Source organism: Hylobates moloch, unplaced genomic scaffold (genome assembly GCF_009828535.3).
Source record: "Hylobates moloch isolate HMO894 unplaced genomic scaffold, HMol_V3 SCAFFOLD_11, whole genome shotgun sequence".
Taxonomy (NCBI): domain Eukaryota; kingdom Metazoa; phylum Chordata; class Mammalia; order Primates; family Hylobatidae; genus Hylobates; species Hylobates moloch.
In genome coordinates, this window is record NW_026652286.1 from 79278356 (window position 1) to 79297046 (window position 18691).

Consider the following 18691-nt stretch of genomic DNA (forward strand, 5'->3'; position numbering starts at 1 on the left):
GTCATTGGTAGCTTGATGGGGATGGCATTGAATCTATCAATTACCTTGGGCAGTATGGCCATTTTCACGATATTGATTCTTCCAACCCATGAGCATGGAATGTTCTTCCATTTGTTTGTATCCTCTTTTATTTCATTGAGCAGTGGTTTGTAGTTCTCCTTGAAGAGGTCCTTCACATCCCTTGTAAGTTGGATTCCTAGGTATTTTATTCTCTTTGAAGCAGTTGTGAATGGGAGTTCACTCATGATTTGGCTCTCTGTTTGTCTGTGATTGGTGTACAAGAATGCTTGTGATTTTTGTACATTGATTTTGTATCCTGAGACTTTGCTGAAGTTGCTAATCAGCTTAAGGAGATTTTGGGCTGAGACAATGGGGTTTTCTAGATATACAATGATGTCATCTGCAAACAGGGACAATTTGACTTCCTCTTTTCCTAATTGAATACCCTTTATTTCCTTCTCCTGCCTGATTGCTCTGGCCAGAACTTCCAGCACTATGTTGAATAGGAGTGGTGAGAGAGGGCATCCCTGTCTTGTGCTCCTCAGCAAATGTAAAAGAACAGAAATTATAACAAACTGTGTCTCAGACCATAGTGCAATCAAACTAGAACTCAGGATTAAGAAACTCACTCAAAACTGCTCAACTACATGGAAACTGAACAACCTGCACCTGAATGACTATTGGGTACATAATGAAATGAAGGCAGAAATAAAAATGTTCTTTGAAACCAATGAGAACAAAGACACAACATACCAGAATCTCTGGGACACGTTCAAAGCAGTGTGTAGAGGGAAATTTATAGCACTAAATGCCCACAAGAGAAAGCAGGAAAGATCCAAAATTGACACCCTAACACCACAATTAAAAGAACTAGAAAAGCAAGAGCAAACACATTCAAAAGCTAGCAGAAGGCTAGAAATAAGTAAAATCAGAGCAGACCTGAAGGAAATAGAGACACAAAAAACCCTTCAAAAAATTAATGAATCCAGGAGCTGTTTTTTGAAAAGATCAACAAAATTGATAGACTGCTAGCAAGACTAATAAAGAAGAAAAGAGAGAAGAATCAAATAGATGCAATAAAAAATGAAAAAGGGGATATCACCACCGATCCCACAGAAATACAATCTACCATCAGAGAATACTACAAACACCTCTATGCAAATAAACTAGAAAATCTAGAAGAAAGGGATAAATTCCTCGACAAATACATCCTCCCAAGACTAAACCAGGAAGAAGTTGAATCTCTGAATAGACCAATAACAGGTTCTGAAATTGTGGCAATAATCAATAGCTTACCAACTAAAAAGAGTCCAGGACCTGATGGATTCACAGCCGAATTCTACCAGAGGTACAAGGAGGAACTGGTACCATTCCTTCTGAAACTATTCCAATCGATAGAAAAAGAGGGAATCCTCCCTAACACATTTTATGAAGCCAGCATTGTCCTGATACCAAAGCCTGGCAGAGACATAACCAAAAAAGAGAATTTCAGACCAATATCCTTGATGAACATTGATGCAAATATCCTCAATAAAATACTGGGAAACCGAATCCAGCAGCACATCAAAAAGCTTATCCACCATAATCAAGTGGGCTTCATCCCTGGGATGCAAGGCTGGTTCAACATATGCAAATCAATAAATGTAATCCAGCATATAAACAGAACCAAAGACAAAAACCACATGTTTATCTCAACAGATGCAGAAAAGGCCTTTGACAAAATTCAACAACGCTTCATGCTAAAAACTCTCAATAAATTAGGTATTGATGGGATGTATCTCAAAATAATAAGAGCTATCTAAGACAAACACACAGCCAATATCCTACTGAATGGGCAAAAACTGGAAGCATTCCCTTTATCATTTTTTATTGTGTCTATTTGATTCTTATCTCTTTTCTTCTTTATTAGTCTTGCTAGCAGTCTATTTTGTTGATCTTTTCAAAAAACCAGCTTCTGGATTCATTAATTTTTTGAAGGGTTTTTTGTGTCTCTGTCTCCTTCAATTCTGCTCTGATCTTAGTTATTTGTCTTATGCTAGCTTTTGAATTTGTTTGCTCTTGCTTCTCTATTCTTTTAATTGTGATGTTAGGGTGTCGATTTTAGATCTTTCCTGCTTTCTCTTGTGGGTATTTAGTGCTATAAATTTCCCTCTACACACTGCTTTAAATGTGTCCCAGAGATTCTGGTACATTGTGTCTTTGTTCTCAGTGGTTTCAAAGAACATCTTTATTTCTGCCTTCATTTCCTTATGTACCCAGTAGTCATTCAGGAGCAGGTTGTTCAGTTTCCATGTAGTTGTGTGGTTGTGAGTGAGTTTCTTAATCCTGAGTTCTAATTTGATTACACTGTGGTCTGAGAAACAGTTTGTTGTGATTTCTGTTCTTTCACATTTGCTGAGGAGTGTTTTACTTCCAGTTATGTGGTCAATTTTAGAATAAGTGCCATGTGGTGCTGAAAGGAATGTATATTCTGTTGATTTGGGGTGGAGAGTTCTGTAGATGTCTATTAGGTCTGCTTGGTCCAGAGCAGAGTTCAAGTCCTGGATATCCTTGTTAATTTTCTGTCTGGTTGATCTGTCTAATGTTGGCATTAGGGTGTTAAATTCTCTTAGAATAATGTGTGGGAGTTTAAGTCTCTTTGTAGGTTTCTAAGGATTTGCTTTATGAATCTGGGTGCTCCTGTATTGGGTGCATATACAGTTAGGATAGTTAGCTCTTCTAGTTGCATTGATCCCTTTATCATTATGTAATGGCCTTCTTTGTCTCTGTTGATCTTTGTTGGTTTAAAGTCTGTTTTATCAGAGACTAGGATTGCAACCCCTGCTTTTCTTTGCTTTCCATTTGCTTCGTAGATTTTCCTCCATCCCTTTATTTTGAGCCTATGTGTGTCTTTGCATATGAGATGGGTCTCCTGAATACAGCACACTGATGGGTCTTGACTCTTCATCCAATCTGCTAGTCTGTGTCTTTTAATTGGGGCATTTAGCCCAGTTACATTTAAGTTTAATACTGTTATGTGTGAATTTGATCTTGTCCTTATGATGCTAGCTGGTTGTTTTGACCATTAGTTGCTGCAGTTTCTTCATAGTGTCAATGGTCTTTACAATTTGGCATGTTTTTGCAGTGGCTGGTACTGATTATTCCTTTCCACGTTTAGTGCTTCCTTCAGGAGCTCTTGTAAGGCAGGCCTGGTGGTGACAAAATCTCTCAGCATTTGCTTGTCTGTAAAGGATTTTATTTCTCCTTCACTTATGAAGCTTAGTTTGGCTGGATATGAAATTCTGGGTTGAAAATTCTTTAAGAATGTTGAATATTAACCCCCACTCTCTTCTGGCTTTGAGGGTTTTTGCTGAGAGATCTGCTGTTAGTCTGATGGGCTTCCCTTTGTGGGTAACTCGACCTTTCTCTCTGGCTGTCCTTAACATTTTTTCCTTCATTTCAACCATGGTGAATCTGACGACTATGTTTCTTGGGGTTGCTCTTCTCGAGGAATATCTTTGTGGTGTTCTCTGTATTTCCTGAATTTAAATGTTGGCCTGCCTTGCTAGGTTGGAAAAGTTTTCCTGGATAATGTCCTGAAGAGTGTTTTCTAACTTGATTCTATTCTCCCTGTCACTTTCAAGTACACCGATCAAACGTAGATTTGGTCTTTTCACATAGTCCCATATTTCTTGGAGGCTTTGTTAATTTCTTTTTACTCTTTTTTCTCTAATCTTGTATTCTCACTTTATTTCATTAATTTGATCTTCAGTCACTGATATCCTTTCTTCTGTTTGATAGATTTGGCTATTTAAGCTTGTGTATGCTTCATGAAGTTCTTGTGCTATGTTTTTCAGCTGCATCAGGTCATTTATATTCTTCTCTAAACCGGTTATTCTAGTTAGCCATTCCTCTAACCTTTTTTCCAGGCTTTTAGCTTCCTTGCATTGGTTGAGAACATGCTCCTTTAGCTCGGAGAAGTTTGTTATTACCCACTTTCTGAAACCTACTTCTGTCAAGTCATCAAACTCATTCTCTGTCCAGTTTTGTTCCCTTGCTGGCAAGAAGTTGTGATCGTCTGGAGGAGAAGAGGCATTCTGATTTTTGGAATTTTCAGCCTTTTTGCACTGGTTTCTCCCCATCTTTGTGGATTTATCTACCTTTGGTCTTTGATGTTGGTGACTATGGATGGGGTTTTGGTGTGGGTGTCCTTTTTGTTGATGTTGATGCTATTCCTTTCTGTTTGTTAGTTTTCCTTCTAACTGTCAGGCCCCTCACCTGCAGGTCTGTTGGAGTTTGCTGAAGGTCCACTCCAGACCCTGTTTGCCTGGGTATCACCAGAGGAGGCTGCAGAACAGCAAATATTGCTGCCTGATCCTTCCTCTGGAAGCTTTGTCCCAGAGGGGCACCCACGAAATGCCAGCCAGAGCTCTCCTGTATGAGGTGTCTGTCAGCCCCTACTGGGAGATGTCTCCCAGTTAGGCTACATGGGGGTCATGGACCCACTTCAGGAGGCATTCTGTCTGTTATCAAAGCTTGAACGTGGTTTTGGGAGAACTACTGCTCTCTTTAGAGCTGTCAGGCAGGGATGTTTAAGTCTGCAGAAGCTTTGCCCACAGCTACCCCTTTCCCCAGGTGCTCTGTTCCAGGGAGATGAGGGTTTTATCTATAAGTCCCTAACTGGGACTGCTGCCTTTTGTTCAGATATGCCCTGCCCACAGAGATGGAATCTAGAGAGGCAGTCGGCCTTGCTGAGCTGCAGTGGGCTCCACCCAGTTTGAGCTTACTGGCAGTTTTGTTTACACTGTGGGCATAATACCACCTACTCGAGCCTCAGCAATGATGGACGCCCCTCCCCATGCCAAGCTCCAGCATTCCAGGTCAATCATGGACTGCTGCACTAGCAGCAAGAATTTCAAGCCCATGGATCTTAGCTTGCTGGGCTACAAGGGTGTGGGACCCACTGAGCCAGGCACTGGAGGGAATCTCCTAGTCTGATGGTTGCGAAGACAGTGGGAAAAGTGCAGTATTTGGGTAGGAGTGTACCGTCCTCCCGGTACAGACTCTCACGGCTTCCCTTGGCTAGGAAACAGAAATCCCCCGACCCCTTGCACTTCACAGGTGAGGCAATGCCATGCCCTGCCCTGCTTCGGGTCACCCTCTGTGGGCTGCACCCACTGTCCAACCAGTCTCAATGAGATGAACCATGTACCTCAGTTGGATATGCAGATATCATCCGTCTTCTGCATCAATCTCACTGGGAGCTGCAGACCACAGCTGTTGCTATTCGGCCATGTTGAAAGCTCACCAGAATATGTTTCAACAACTAGCTTGAGAACACATTAAAGGTACTCATTGATTAGGATTTAGTTCTTATTTCCTAGGCAATGGAGAGTCAACAGAGTGGCTTTTCATTATTGTTTGATCATAAACAAAGAAGCAGCATGTAGCATAGTTAGAGAGGGAAGCTTTCAAAGAAAATGACATTTTTGCATTAATTAAAGAGGAGATTTTGTTGACACACTGGGGCCAGTCAAAGGGGAGAGATGAAAGGCAGAGAAGATATTTGAAGAAAGAATAGTGTTGGGGACGGGTGTGGAAAGAATGTCAAGTTTATTCATATTGATGTCTTCTAGCATTTCATTTAGTTAGGAAAGGAGGGGTCTGTTTGGAGTAAGAGTAGCAAAGTTAAAAGTCAAACAAATGTAGTGACTATGCTCACTACCTAGATGATGGGATCATTTGTATCCCAAACCTCAGCATCACACAACATACCCATGTAACAAACATGTACCCCTTAATCTAAAATAAAAGTTGAAATTATTTAAAAAAAAAAAAAAGCAACTATTTGTAACAGTCATAGCTAGGGGATGGTGAAACAAGATCCCTACAGATTTAAGGCCCAGTTGAGTTCAAAACATATGCATTCTTAATGGGTATTTTATTACCATGATTATGTAATTTTCACCAGTAATGTCCATCAATTCCAGAGCAAGAATTTTCTACTTAGGTAGTTCTGTATGATGGAAGACAAAGAAGAACAAAATTAGAGGGGTGATAGGAGCCATGTTGAGATAGGAGATAATGGGATTCTTCTTTTCTAGATAAGAAGGTATTATGGATGGAATTGTGCCCTCCCCCCTTAAATTCATATAGTGAGTTCCTAATCCTCAGTATCTTAGAATTTAACCTTAATTAGAAGTAATTGCTGATATAATTAGTCAAATTGAAAATTATTAATATGAGTTCCTACCAGAGTAGGGGGTACCCCCTAATCCAATATGACTAGTATCCTTATAAAAAGGAGAAATGGCCAGGCATGATGGCTCATGCCTGTAATCCCAGCACTTTGGGCGGCCGAGGCAGGCAGATCACCTGAGGTAAGGAGTTCGAGACCAGCCTGCCCAACATGGCGAAATCCTGTCTCTACTAAAAATACCAAAAATTAGCCAGTCGTTGGGGCAGGCACCTGTAATCCCAGCTACTCGGGAGGCTGAGATAGGAGAATTGCTTGAACCTGGGAGGCAAAGCTTGCAGTGAGCAGACATCATGCCACTGCATTCCAGCCTAGGTGACAAGAGCAAAATTCCATCTCAAAAAAAAAAAAAAAAAGAAATTTGGACACAGATACATATATGCCCACAGGGAGAATGCCATGTAAAGATTGGAGCTATGCTGCCAAGGAACTACCAGAATCCAGTAATAGTAGAGAGACCTGGACAGCTTCTTCCCTAGTGTCTTCAAATAAAACATGTCTTCAAATAAAATGGGCAACACGTTGCTCGGGATTCTAGCCTCCAGAACAGCGAGACAACAAATTTCTGTTGTTCTAAGCCACTTAGTTTGTTGGTTCTTTGTTATGTCAGACATAGAAAACTAATATACTCAAAATAGACTGGAAACCTAAGAATGGATAAAGGCTTATACATCACAGTGATGAGTGAGAATGGTAGAATAGAAAGCAGCAGAAGAACAAGTAATGTGACTATGAAAAGACATTTGGAGTTGAGATTCTGTAGTTGGAACAATTCTAAGCTATGATGAGTTTGCAGGCATGGCTATATGTGAATTTCTAAAGTGGGCCGAACTTCAAGGAATGATACATAAAACGATCGTTCATGTGAGCATATATTTTTTATAACAGTCATAGTTTTTCACTTTTTAATACATGAATAGTATTTACAACTTGATATTTGGACAAAGTAGGTAAAATAATTTTATTCTAATTTTTTGACATACTTGAGGATGGTAACATACTTGAGGATGGTAACAAATAGAAGAAATGATGAAAAAATAAATATTCCTGAAGATGCACCACTATTTTTAAAGATCTGGTATTTTCAAAAAATTAATGTGTTCTGAGAGATAATACAAAAGAGGCGTGGGGATATAAAGGTACACATTTATTGTTTTTTCCTTCTTTTACAAGCTAACAAATAACTGGCCCATCATTTCCATAGAAAATACTAAAGGTTAAAAGGAGAAAAAAATCCATGTCAACTTTGGCTAAATTCTATTTGAATAATTGCCCCATATTCATAATGAGAGGCTCTCGCAGAAGGAAGACAGGAACTGGGGAAAGAATTAATAGTTTTAAAAGATTAAAAATGAAACAGTAAAAATAGTAATACACTGATAATAGAGAAATGACACTCAAGAGGTCAAGATAATTGGACCTTCTGCCACAGATTTGTGCAATTTTCCACCTCTTTCATGTAATAACCTCAAAACACACTTTCCAAATTATACGTCTTCTATCATGATGAACAGTTGCCAGAAAAAGAAAAACTACAAAATTATTTCTCCTTCTTCTGGCCTTATCTTCTTCATTAGCTTCCCTGGTGAATTTCACATGTTCAGATCCTATTGCTAACTAACTAGTTAGATAAGTATAATCAAATACTTTTTTGATATCATCTTTTTATCATGTATGAAATGAGAGTTGATCTTCAAATTTCCAACTTTTAAAAGCTTACAAAATGTTAGTTATTCACAACTAAATTTCCTAAGCTACTATATAATTATCCTTTTGTAAATTATCTCTGGTGCATTTCTGGCTAAGCTAAACCACAAGAAAAGAAGGATGGGTGTCTTAGCCCCAGTTCAGTAAAGCAAAAAGGCTGAATTTACAGTTATAGTTGCAATGTTTCTTCAGACACCAGCAGCAAGTCAGAAAACATCTGGAGACCTCAGACATACATTTGGCTCTAGAATCTGGCATAACTTGGCCATCAAAACAATGCCATAGAGATGGATAGAAATATGTTTGCCTGAGATAATTTTAAAATCTAAATATCAATCCACTTGAACACACTAATAACTTTCCCAGTGTAAAATAGGAATTAGTAATTTTGGAGCAAATTTTTGAAGGCATAAACAACCCTTGAAGCACCAAGTTTAAAAGGGAAGCTTTGCCATGATTGATTGTGGCTGACACATTATGCTTAGATTTCTGATAAACTGCATATTTTTAAAATATGGTATGACTCTTGCTTCCCTGGACAGGCCTTTTTAACCACAAAGTAAGAGTTTTCACAAACTACAGTTAAAATGAAGAGAAAAATAACCCAGAACAATGTTTGGATATAGTGTGCTACAGTAATATAACTAACTAGTAAAGAGATTTTAATATAGCACAGGATGCTGCACTGCATAGAGCACAGTGTGATCACTGTAATCATAACCTCATAATAGGTATTCTCACTGGTGTAATGAGGCAGGTCTACTTTACTTCATTATACTTTGGGTAGCAAAATTACTAATTTATATTTTGAGTGCTGGGGTAAAATATGAGCATGGGATAAGTTTAGTATGTTTCAAAAGGACAAGATTATGAATATGCAATTTAGAGTAAGAGAAAGATGAGAAAACACAATAAAAGAAATGGAGAATACTATAAGTTTATTAAAAACCTGGAAGTCAATGTATTTACTTATTTATATATGAGGTAAAAGACATGGCAAAAAGTTACAAATATAAAAGAATATTTACTTGTGCGGCAAAGGATCAGAGAGATAAAAACTATAATCATACAAAGATATAATAGCTATCACTGTCACAACTAAATAAAATTCTCTACTTTCTCTTACCAGTTGTCAACATTTAATTCAGTTTATTGAGCATGAATGTCTAGAACCATGATACAGCTTCTGTTAATTCATCAAATAATTCCTTAGGCTAATAAAACAGTTATAGTTCAAGACATTTGCACCCCAACAAAGGAGTATAAAGATTGAATGAAATTTACTAATACTGAAGAATTATTATGAAGAAAATTATTTTCTGGACTAAACGCTATTAAGTCAATTTAATTCCTTGATCTATTTTCTATATACTACATATAACTTGATTCTAATATTTTACATTTCCAGTTGTGTCCCTCTGAAAATATTTTAATTGGCATGAATTCTTTCCCATTGAAACTTTACAGTGATGATTTGTGACTCATTAAGCAGTAGTTTGCTCATATTAATTTCTGCCAGTATAATTTTCTTTTATGGTCATTATTTCTATAAACCCTCATTAGGCTGGCCAAATGTTTCACAGTGTAATTTTGTCAAAGACATTTGATGCTCCCACTAATTTTTAGCCAATAAAAATTTTTATTTTGTGCAGTTTTAGGCATTGCCTGCTGATTATTCCTGTGAACCAAATATATAAGTGAGAATTTGTGCTTACTTTAGAGATTATATTTATGAGTTATTTTAAGTATAGGAAACTTTAAAGAAGGAAAGAAAAATGGTCCATGATGGCAACTCCCATATAATTTCTATAGATACTAAAAGGCAATACATAAATAATTCATACATATATTGGGAAAATGTGAACAGATATAAAACTGTAAGATCAAAAATGGAAAAAGCTCTTTCCCTTAAGTTAGCCAGTATCAACAGTTTTACGTACATTATTCATAACAATGTAATTTTTGTTGGTAAGTCGTTCTTAGGTAATTCATGGAAAATTGATGGCACTTTTAGGAAATTGAGAGAGAAATGGAGGCTGAGCAGTCCCGAGAGTGGGGGTCAGTGAGAGATGGGTGAGACCAACTCAAAAAGGAAGGCAAACAGTATAGGAGGCAGAAAACAACATCAAATCTGTTAAAAGCTTGATGGAGGTGGGAGGAATAGAACCTGCATTTTCTTCCCTCCATAACTGTACTTTTTCATACATAAGATGCCAAGTACTATTGAAATAACTAAATATACGCTATTGCCTATTTGACATAGCTTTCAGATAAACTAACTAATTAAGGCAAACAAGTTGAATGGAATCCTAGTGTCAGAAAATCTGGGCGGTCAATTGAATTTTTGACTGAATGGATTTAAGTGACCAGATGTTTGGGTATTGTTGTAGACAGAATTTTGACTTGAGAGCCAAGAAAAAAAGCAGATTAGTATTTGGCACTCATGTAGTTCAGTCTGCAACTCAATTATGTGGTTTTGCACATGAGAGAAATTCAGTAAAGGCTTGCAGGCTGACTGATCAAACTATTTGACTACATTTTTCATTTTTAATCAGTGCTTTTCGTTATTGTAAATAAAAAATAATCTTAGATAACTTAATATCCAAAAAGGATCAACTGATACCATCTGGAAGATAATATGTCCAAAAGAGCAAATAATGCCTTTTGGATTCTCTGATATGGTTTTAAATTTCACTTTCCTAGTTTTTGGATTATTATGTTTCTACAAAAAGATCATTTCTTCTGTTTTTTATAAAAAGCTAATATTACAGAAGTGTATATTTCAATATTATTCCCAACTTAATTTTTTCTTCAGATATTTTGAAATTCTATAGAACTATCAATTTTCAACTCATTCTGTTAAAAGTCGACATAATTGTCCTCATTATTTCAACATCTCGATGTAGAGTTACAGTCAAGAGCTTGCCTCGAGTTAGAATGCCTTCAAGACATTGCACTGCTATTACATCTTCACGCTTCTTTCTTAAGGAACAGGGAAAAGCAATAATTTTTTAAGGAAGATTAAAGTTACTAACTTAGTCATAAGATTAGAAATCATATTAAATACATTCTAATTGTATTGTGAGTGGCAGTATAGGGTAATGGTTAAGAGTATGGACTTTGAAGTCAAACAGATTTGAATTCCAATTCTGAATCAATTCTTATTTAGTATTATTATTTACTCTTGACAAAAAGTCCCTTAACCTTTCAGTGTTGGTTTTCCCATTTATAAATAGAGATAACATCTAATTCATGGTCCATGATTGTTCTAATAATTATGTATATACAGTACAGGCATATTTCACAAATATGAAAATATGCCTAAAACATACACATACATGTAAATAGTTATACAGGTGTATGTGTATATGTATATATATTAGGAAGGGAGAGGACATGGAAGACAGAGCGTGCTCACGCACTCTAGCTCAGCATAATGCTGAGCACGTAGTAAGCACTAGGTGAGAAGTAACTCTTGTTATTAAGTACTCAGGTAATAAAATTCTACTCTGGGCATCCTCCAGTTTCCTATAATGAAAAAAAGCAAAGCTTTTTTTTTTTTTTCCCAAACAGATATATCTGGATTCAAATTTAGTTCTGCAACTGGCTAGCTACATAACCTTGATCAAATTACATAAACTTTCTAAATCTCAAATTCTTTAAATGTAAAATACGATTAATGAAACTTACTTGGCAGCATTTTTTTTGGGGGGCGGGGGGTGGGGGGGTGGGGGGCAGGAATAAAAAAGTGCATAAAGACGTGGCACAAGTCTGACATCTGGAAAGTGTCCAATATGCATTTTTTTCCTCTATAATCTCATACATATTTTTAACCCCTGATGTCTTTTATCTTTTAAGTATATAAAAATTGCATATATGCCCTTCATAGTTGTTGCGTAGATTAAGTGAGATAATATGTAAACTGTCAAGCTAACCACTACCACACAGTTGGTTTTTAATGCCTTCCATCCCCACTTCCCTAAGAACATATGAAATCTACAAAAACACCAAAATAATGTAGGTCTGAATGTAAATGACATCTTGAATATTTGCTCTACAAAGAATTATATTTCTAAAAGCCTAACCCAAACCTCTCGATGTTAAGGTGGAAAGGGTATTGAGAGAAAACTGAGTCTATTTCTCCTTCCTCACCAAGTTAGTAATTTGTAGTTGTTGGTTCCATAGACTGTAATTCTTGGGAGGATCAGGGATGTACCTGGTTTGCTTACCCTCACATTCCTAATACCTAACCAATTGTTTAGAAAACAATAAGCATTCAAAAAACATTTGTTGAATAAATGAGTAAAAGTCGCTGCCAGCAAGGCTCCAGCCAGATTCATGTAGAATCAGGCTTCATGTGAGTTGAAACAGCAAGCCTCCAAAGTAAGCCTTTTGTCCCTTGGGACACCCCATGCATACTCTGGCCCTGTGTTTCTAACAACCTCCTGATTACATGGTCATTTGACCATCAAAATTACTCTGTTTCTTCAACTTCAGGAGGTTCCCCACTAAGAACTATTTGCATGTATTTTGGAATTTGTCAAAATTACCATATTTCCCTAAAGAGTCTGAATTAATGAGGTTTTCTAAATTCATTTTTTATGATTGGTTTAACCTCTGAACAAACACATTAAAGCCAAGTGATAAAGCAAAATAATTTCTTAAAATGGAATCTACATGTAAATTTGGTCTTGTAACATTTACACACAAGGTGACAATTTCTGATGCAGTAGGAAGCATTACAAATGTGCAGAAATGAATTCAGCCATTAGGAAAAAGCAAGAGTTGCTAGGAAAACCACATTCCAAATAAGGAATATTGTAGTGGTGACCCAGACAAGTACCATATGCCTGACATGACATCAACAAAAAGCTTAACATATTTTGAAAAGCACTTGTGACACTGAATTGTTAGTACCACATTTGCAACTCAGGTGATTAAAGAGTTACCTTCCAGTGTCTCAAAAATTCAATTGTAGGAACAGAAAAATACAAGACCTAAGTGAGTTAATAATAATGAAAGATTCTTCCTAGGGCTAACCAAGTTTTTTCTGCATGTTTTTCTGCATCTTTGGTATACTGTGTGTCATGACCTTACCAAGTTGAATGAAGCTTATTCAGTTTTTAAAATAATCTACTTTTTAAGTCCATACCTTCTATTTCTATGTGTTTGTATTGAATGTATGCATATAAAAAGACTTTAAAGATATATAATGTAAAATATGGCTATAATTGGTTGGTAAATTATAGGTGATTTTAACTATCTTCTGTAATACTAGTTTTCAGAGATCATTTTATTGTAATTTTAGAAAACTAATAAAGAGATTAAATAATTTTTAAACTTTTATTTGAAACGAGATATGAGATCTCAAAACAACAGGTCAAAAAGGTAAAAGCTAACTAAATCAATAGTATGATTAGCACGCAGATAGCACATTACTGTCTTATGTATTGTATCTTGCTATTTTCATGTCATTTTTCATATTGTAAGAGTCAGGCTACTCATGTTGGCCTATATGCATATAGCCTTAAAAGAGACTAAGTTAAAGTGTCAGTAAAAGATTAAAAACCCATTCAAAAACACCTAAAAAGGGACCATATGCTAAAGATAATGGGCTAACCTCCTAAATGGGTTGATGAAATCACATTTACTGTCTCTACGGGGGAAAAAATCGGCAGATGGAGATTCCCATTCTTTACATAAACGTCAGATAAATAAAAACATGAGCTTCCTAACTAACTGCTTGGAAGTTTCACACTTCTAAAGCACACCACACAAAAATCAAATAAAAATGAGTGAATTTGCTAATATAACTTTTAGCCTCTTCTATGGACATTGTATCTGGAGACAAGAGGCAGGATAAAATACATGAAATAGATTATAACTTATTTAAAGGTAGTTATCCTCATAGTGATAATATTTAACTAACAAAATACTGAAACCATGCCTCCACTAAAGAATATATTTTTCTTCCAAAAATGTGAAAGTCAAGACTGCTGCACAAAATCAAACTAAGCAATTTTGTGCTTTGCATGCACAGTTTCATGTGAATCAGTTTAGCTTTTTTTCCATCACTCGGTTTTGTTTTTCCTTTCACTAACTTATTAACTATTCTTTCTTGTAGCATAAATATGCAAATATATTCACAAAAAGACTGCTTGGGAAATCTGTTTGACAAATATCATAATAAAACTTTTCAGTAAGACTAGCATTTTTAGAAATGTATGCCTGATAGACTATTTTATAGTCTGAAAATATGATTAAAATTCTGTGATTATATACAATTGGAATCTTTCATGATTACAGATAAAAGCTAAAATAAACTAGCAGTGGAATTCTGTCTCATTGACATACACATCACAGATACAATATTGTGTTTTAAATCATTATGCTGATATCTTATGGAGGAATTGTAAGGCATTAAGGATGCTCTGTCTATTAAAGTTCAGCATTACAGCATCATGTCAGAAGAGCAATTCTATAATTAAAACAAATAATGTGCTCAATAAGTAGATTTGTCTATAAATAAATTTGTGTATTAAAGTTCAGCACTATAGCATCATGCCAGAAGAGTAATTCTGTGCTTAAAACAAATGTGCTCAATAAATACAAATAATTAAATAGAATATGACCTAATCTTTAAATTCAATGACTACCCTATGAAATAATGTAAATATAAAACGTTTAAATATGTAGCTTCTGCATTACAATCCACAACAAACAATAAACAAGGGGAAAATAGAGAAAAAAATCAGAGCATCATGACTAATACATCCCCCACCCAATCTGGCCAGTGATTGCAGTTTACAAAATGATAGAAATAACACTCATTTTTTTCACATAACTGAATTTAATCAATATCTCTCTCTCTTTCTAGACAAGGTATTGTTATGCTGTCCAGCACAGGCTGGTGTCTAACTAACTCCTGGATTAAAGCAATCCTCCCTCCTCAGCTTCTCGAGTATCTGGGACTACAGGTATGCCCCACCACCACCACCACATGCAGCTAGAATGTCTCTTACTTTCTAATTTTTTTTTTTTTTTTTTTTTTTGAGACGGAGTCTTGCTCTGTCGCCCAGGCTGGAGTGCAGTGGCGCAATCTCGGCTCACTGCAAGCTCCACCTCCCGGGTTCATGCCATTCTCCTGCCTCAGCCTCTCCGAGTAGCTGGGACTACAGGCGCCCGCCACCACGCCCGGCTAATTTTTTGTATTTTTAGTAGAGACGGGGTTTCACCATGGTCTCGATCTCCTGACCTCGTGATCCGCCCGCCTCGGCCTCCCAAAGTGCTGGGATTACAAGCGTGAGCCACCGCGCCCGGCCCTCTAATTTAAAAACAAATTATTTTATTTTTGGATGGAATACCTTTAAAATAGAGAACTTATTTCTACTTTTTCAAAGAGGACATCTAACATACATTTAAATTTCTTGAAGACTAAAGCCATGAAAAGTCTAACTTTAATGGAATATTCAAGGCAATAGGAAGATTTGACAATATAAATGTTATTTAACATGCTTTTATTTAATGTATACACAGTATATATATTAGAAGCTCTGATTAACTATTTTTTATGCTTATTTTCTTCATTTACAAACTGGAAATAATAGCAATACTTCCTTCACAGAATTATTTTGAAACTTAGCATATATACATATAAAATAGCAGGTTATATCATTTGCATTACCCTATGCTGGTCAGCTAACAAACTAATGAAAAATTATTGTACCACGATATAGCAGAAGATAAACCTGAGAAGTGAACAGTAAACTTGGCGGTGCTTTTATCCTATGGGCATCTTCTGGCTCCAGAAAAGGTAATGGAAAGGTTGAGAAGCTGAGCAGCATTTTTGACAGCCAGGGCTAAGGGAACATAAACTGGAGCCTAAGAATTCCTAGGGCAAAGACATTAGAAAGCCCTCCCCACTTTGAGATGGGACCATGACCACAGGTATAAGGGTAATACCAAAACATAGAGGTGAACCAGAAGTAGACAGGTCCTCACAGAGACCAAAACCCAGCTTTAAATCCCCTGATCGCTGACTGCTAGAGCCCCTAGTCTCTTTCAAGAAGCACACTAAAATTTCCCTGCAAAATCACCCTAAGTCTTAAATTATTTCTATAATATTTTATATACAATCTCCAGCACTCAAACAAAAAAAAGTGTAATTAGTCACACAGGAAACAAGTAACATGACTGAAAATTAAGTGAAAGAACAAATGATGTAATAGACTGCAGGAGTTCTAGAGACTGACTTACCAGGAGAAGCATTTATAATCATTACAGATGATTTATTCAAGAAAATAAATAAAAACAGTATGAAAAATTTTGTCAGATAAATGGAACTGCAAAACACTATAAACTGCTATAATCAGCATTTAAGCATCAAGTGGATGAGTTTAATAAATAATTTTTACAACCAACTGAGGGAAGTATTGGCAAGTTAGAAAATAGATCTAAGGAGAGTATATAGAATGAGGCACTGATTATTAAAAGGAAGCAAACTACAGAAGAGACTCATAACTTTGCTGGTACACTCACAAATATTAATACTTTAAATACATACTTTTTAAAAACAAACAAATTTATAGTTCCAAATAAATTTACTATGCAGAATGATAAATCTATCGGAAAATATATCTATCTAGTCGTAAGTTTCACCAGTAATATTATATAGTATTTTTCCATATTGTTACAATAGAACAGTGACTTATGAAAACTGCTACTGTATGTATTATCTAGGAGATTAAAAGCAAATTTAAATACTTCTAATTGATAAACATGAGAAATGAGGATAACTGGGATCAGTATCTTAACAGTAATTTTATATAATACCTATGTAGTTTTTTCTGACCCCTTAGGTTTTTCTCCTTATATGATTTTAATCTAAATGCGATTAAAAAGTACTAATTTGAGTTTTATAAATAAATAATTATCAAAGAATCTTAGAAAATTAATTAGTTTACCAAATACAGTCGACCCTGTGTATCCACAGATTTCACATCTGCATGTTCAATCAACTGTGGATTAAAAATATGGCATTAAAAAAATAAAATTGAAATATAAATAAACAAATAAAAATAACAATTCAACAATTAAAAACTGCAAACAAAATGATATAGTATTACAATGATTTATATAGCATTTACTTTTTGTTAGGTATTATAAGTAATGTAAGAGACTTGCAGCCCTTATATTAAGTAGTGTTGTATATGCATATAACCTATGGACATCCTACCACATACTTTAAATCTTTAAATCCTCTGTAGATTACTTATAATATGTAACATGTTGTAAATAATGAGTAAATAGTTGTTATGCTGTATTATTTAGAGAATGACAAGGAAAAAATGTCTATACATGTTCAGTACTGAAGCAACTATCACTGGCCTACCTACATTTTGACCCACAGTTGGCTGAATCAGAGGATGCAGAACTCACTCATGGATATGGAGTGCCAACTGTAATTGGTTTTTCTTTTTTCCTAAATACAGTCTCAGGCTGAAATCTGATAGGGTTAATTAAATATTGCAATATTTCCAAAACCCAAATCCCTCCAAATATTAAAATAACATCAGGTTTCCTTTGCAAATAGCAAAAACTATTTAAAAATTAAAAATTAATTAGAGAATAATTATTGCATAATCTCAAAAAATCTTGTAAGCTCATTAAAAGTTGAAGCTTAAGGAGCTATAATTTACTGTGTTACAATACATGTAAATTGTACATTAATATTCCTGCTTTTGCACCAGTCAGTAATACTAATGTGTTTAGCAATCTCAATTGCAAATCAGGGAAATGCTATGAGTCTTTTTCTCATAGCATTTCCCTGATTTGCAATTGAGATTGCTAAACACATTAGTATTACTGACTGGTGCAAAAGCAGGAATATTAATGTACAATTTACATGTATTGTAACACAGTAAATTATAGCTCCTTAAGCTTCAACTTTTAATGAGCTTACAAGATTTTTTGAGATTATGCAATAATTATTCTCTAATTAATTTTTAATTTTTAAATAGTTTTTGCTATTTGCAAAGGAAACCTGATGTTATTTTAATATTTGGAGGGATTTGGGTTTTGGAAATATTGCAATATTTAATTAACCCTATCAGATTTCAGCCTGAGACTGTATTTAGGAAAAAAGAAAAACCAATTACAGTTGGCACTCCATATCCATGAGTGAGTTCTGCATCCTCTGATTCAGCCAACTGTGGGTCAAAATGTAGGTAGGCCAGTGATAGTTGCTTCAGTACTGAACATGTATAGACATTTTTTCCTTGTCATTCTCTAAATAATACAGCATAACAACTATTTACTCATTATTTACAACATGTTACATATTATAAGTAATCTACAGAGGATTTAAAGATTTAAAGTATGTGGTAGGATGTCCATAGGTTATATGCATATACAACACTACTTAATATAAGGGCTGCAAGTCTCTTACATTACTTATAATACCTAACAAAAAGTAAATGCTATATAAATCATTGTAATACTATATCATTTTGTTTGCAGTTTTTAATTGTTGAATTGTTATTTTTATTTGTTTATTTATATTTCAATTTTATTTTTTTAATGCCATATTTTTAATCCACAGTTGATTGAACATGCAGATGTGAAATCTGTGGATACACAGGGTCGACTGTATTTGGTAAACTAATTAATTTTCTAAGATTCTTTGATAATTATTTATTTATAAAACTCAAATTAGTACTTTTTAATCGCATTTAGATTAAAATCATATAA

The 18691-nt window shown here is 35.3% G+C and overlaps 1 protein-coding gene across 3 annotated transcripts in view; it reads right to left on the reverse strand.

Moving 5' to 3' along the window:
• The window catches only part of GUCY1A2 (guanylate cyclase 1 soluble subunit alpha 2), a 370428-nt gene that overhangs the window by 83852 nt on the left and 267885 nt on the right, over positions 1–18691 (reverse strand). For 2 of the 3 annotated variants that reach the window (XM_058446513.1, XM_058446514.1), the window contains exon 7: positions 16906–16959. The exons of the other annotated variant lie outside the window; for it this stretch is intronic. In XM_058446513.1, coding sequence (XP_058302496.1) covers positions 16906–16959 — 54 coding nt within the window. The remainder of the gene's footprint in view (positions 1–16905; positions 16960–18691) is intronic. 3 annotated transcript variants of the gene reach the window in all.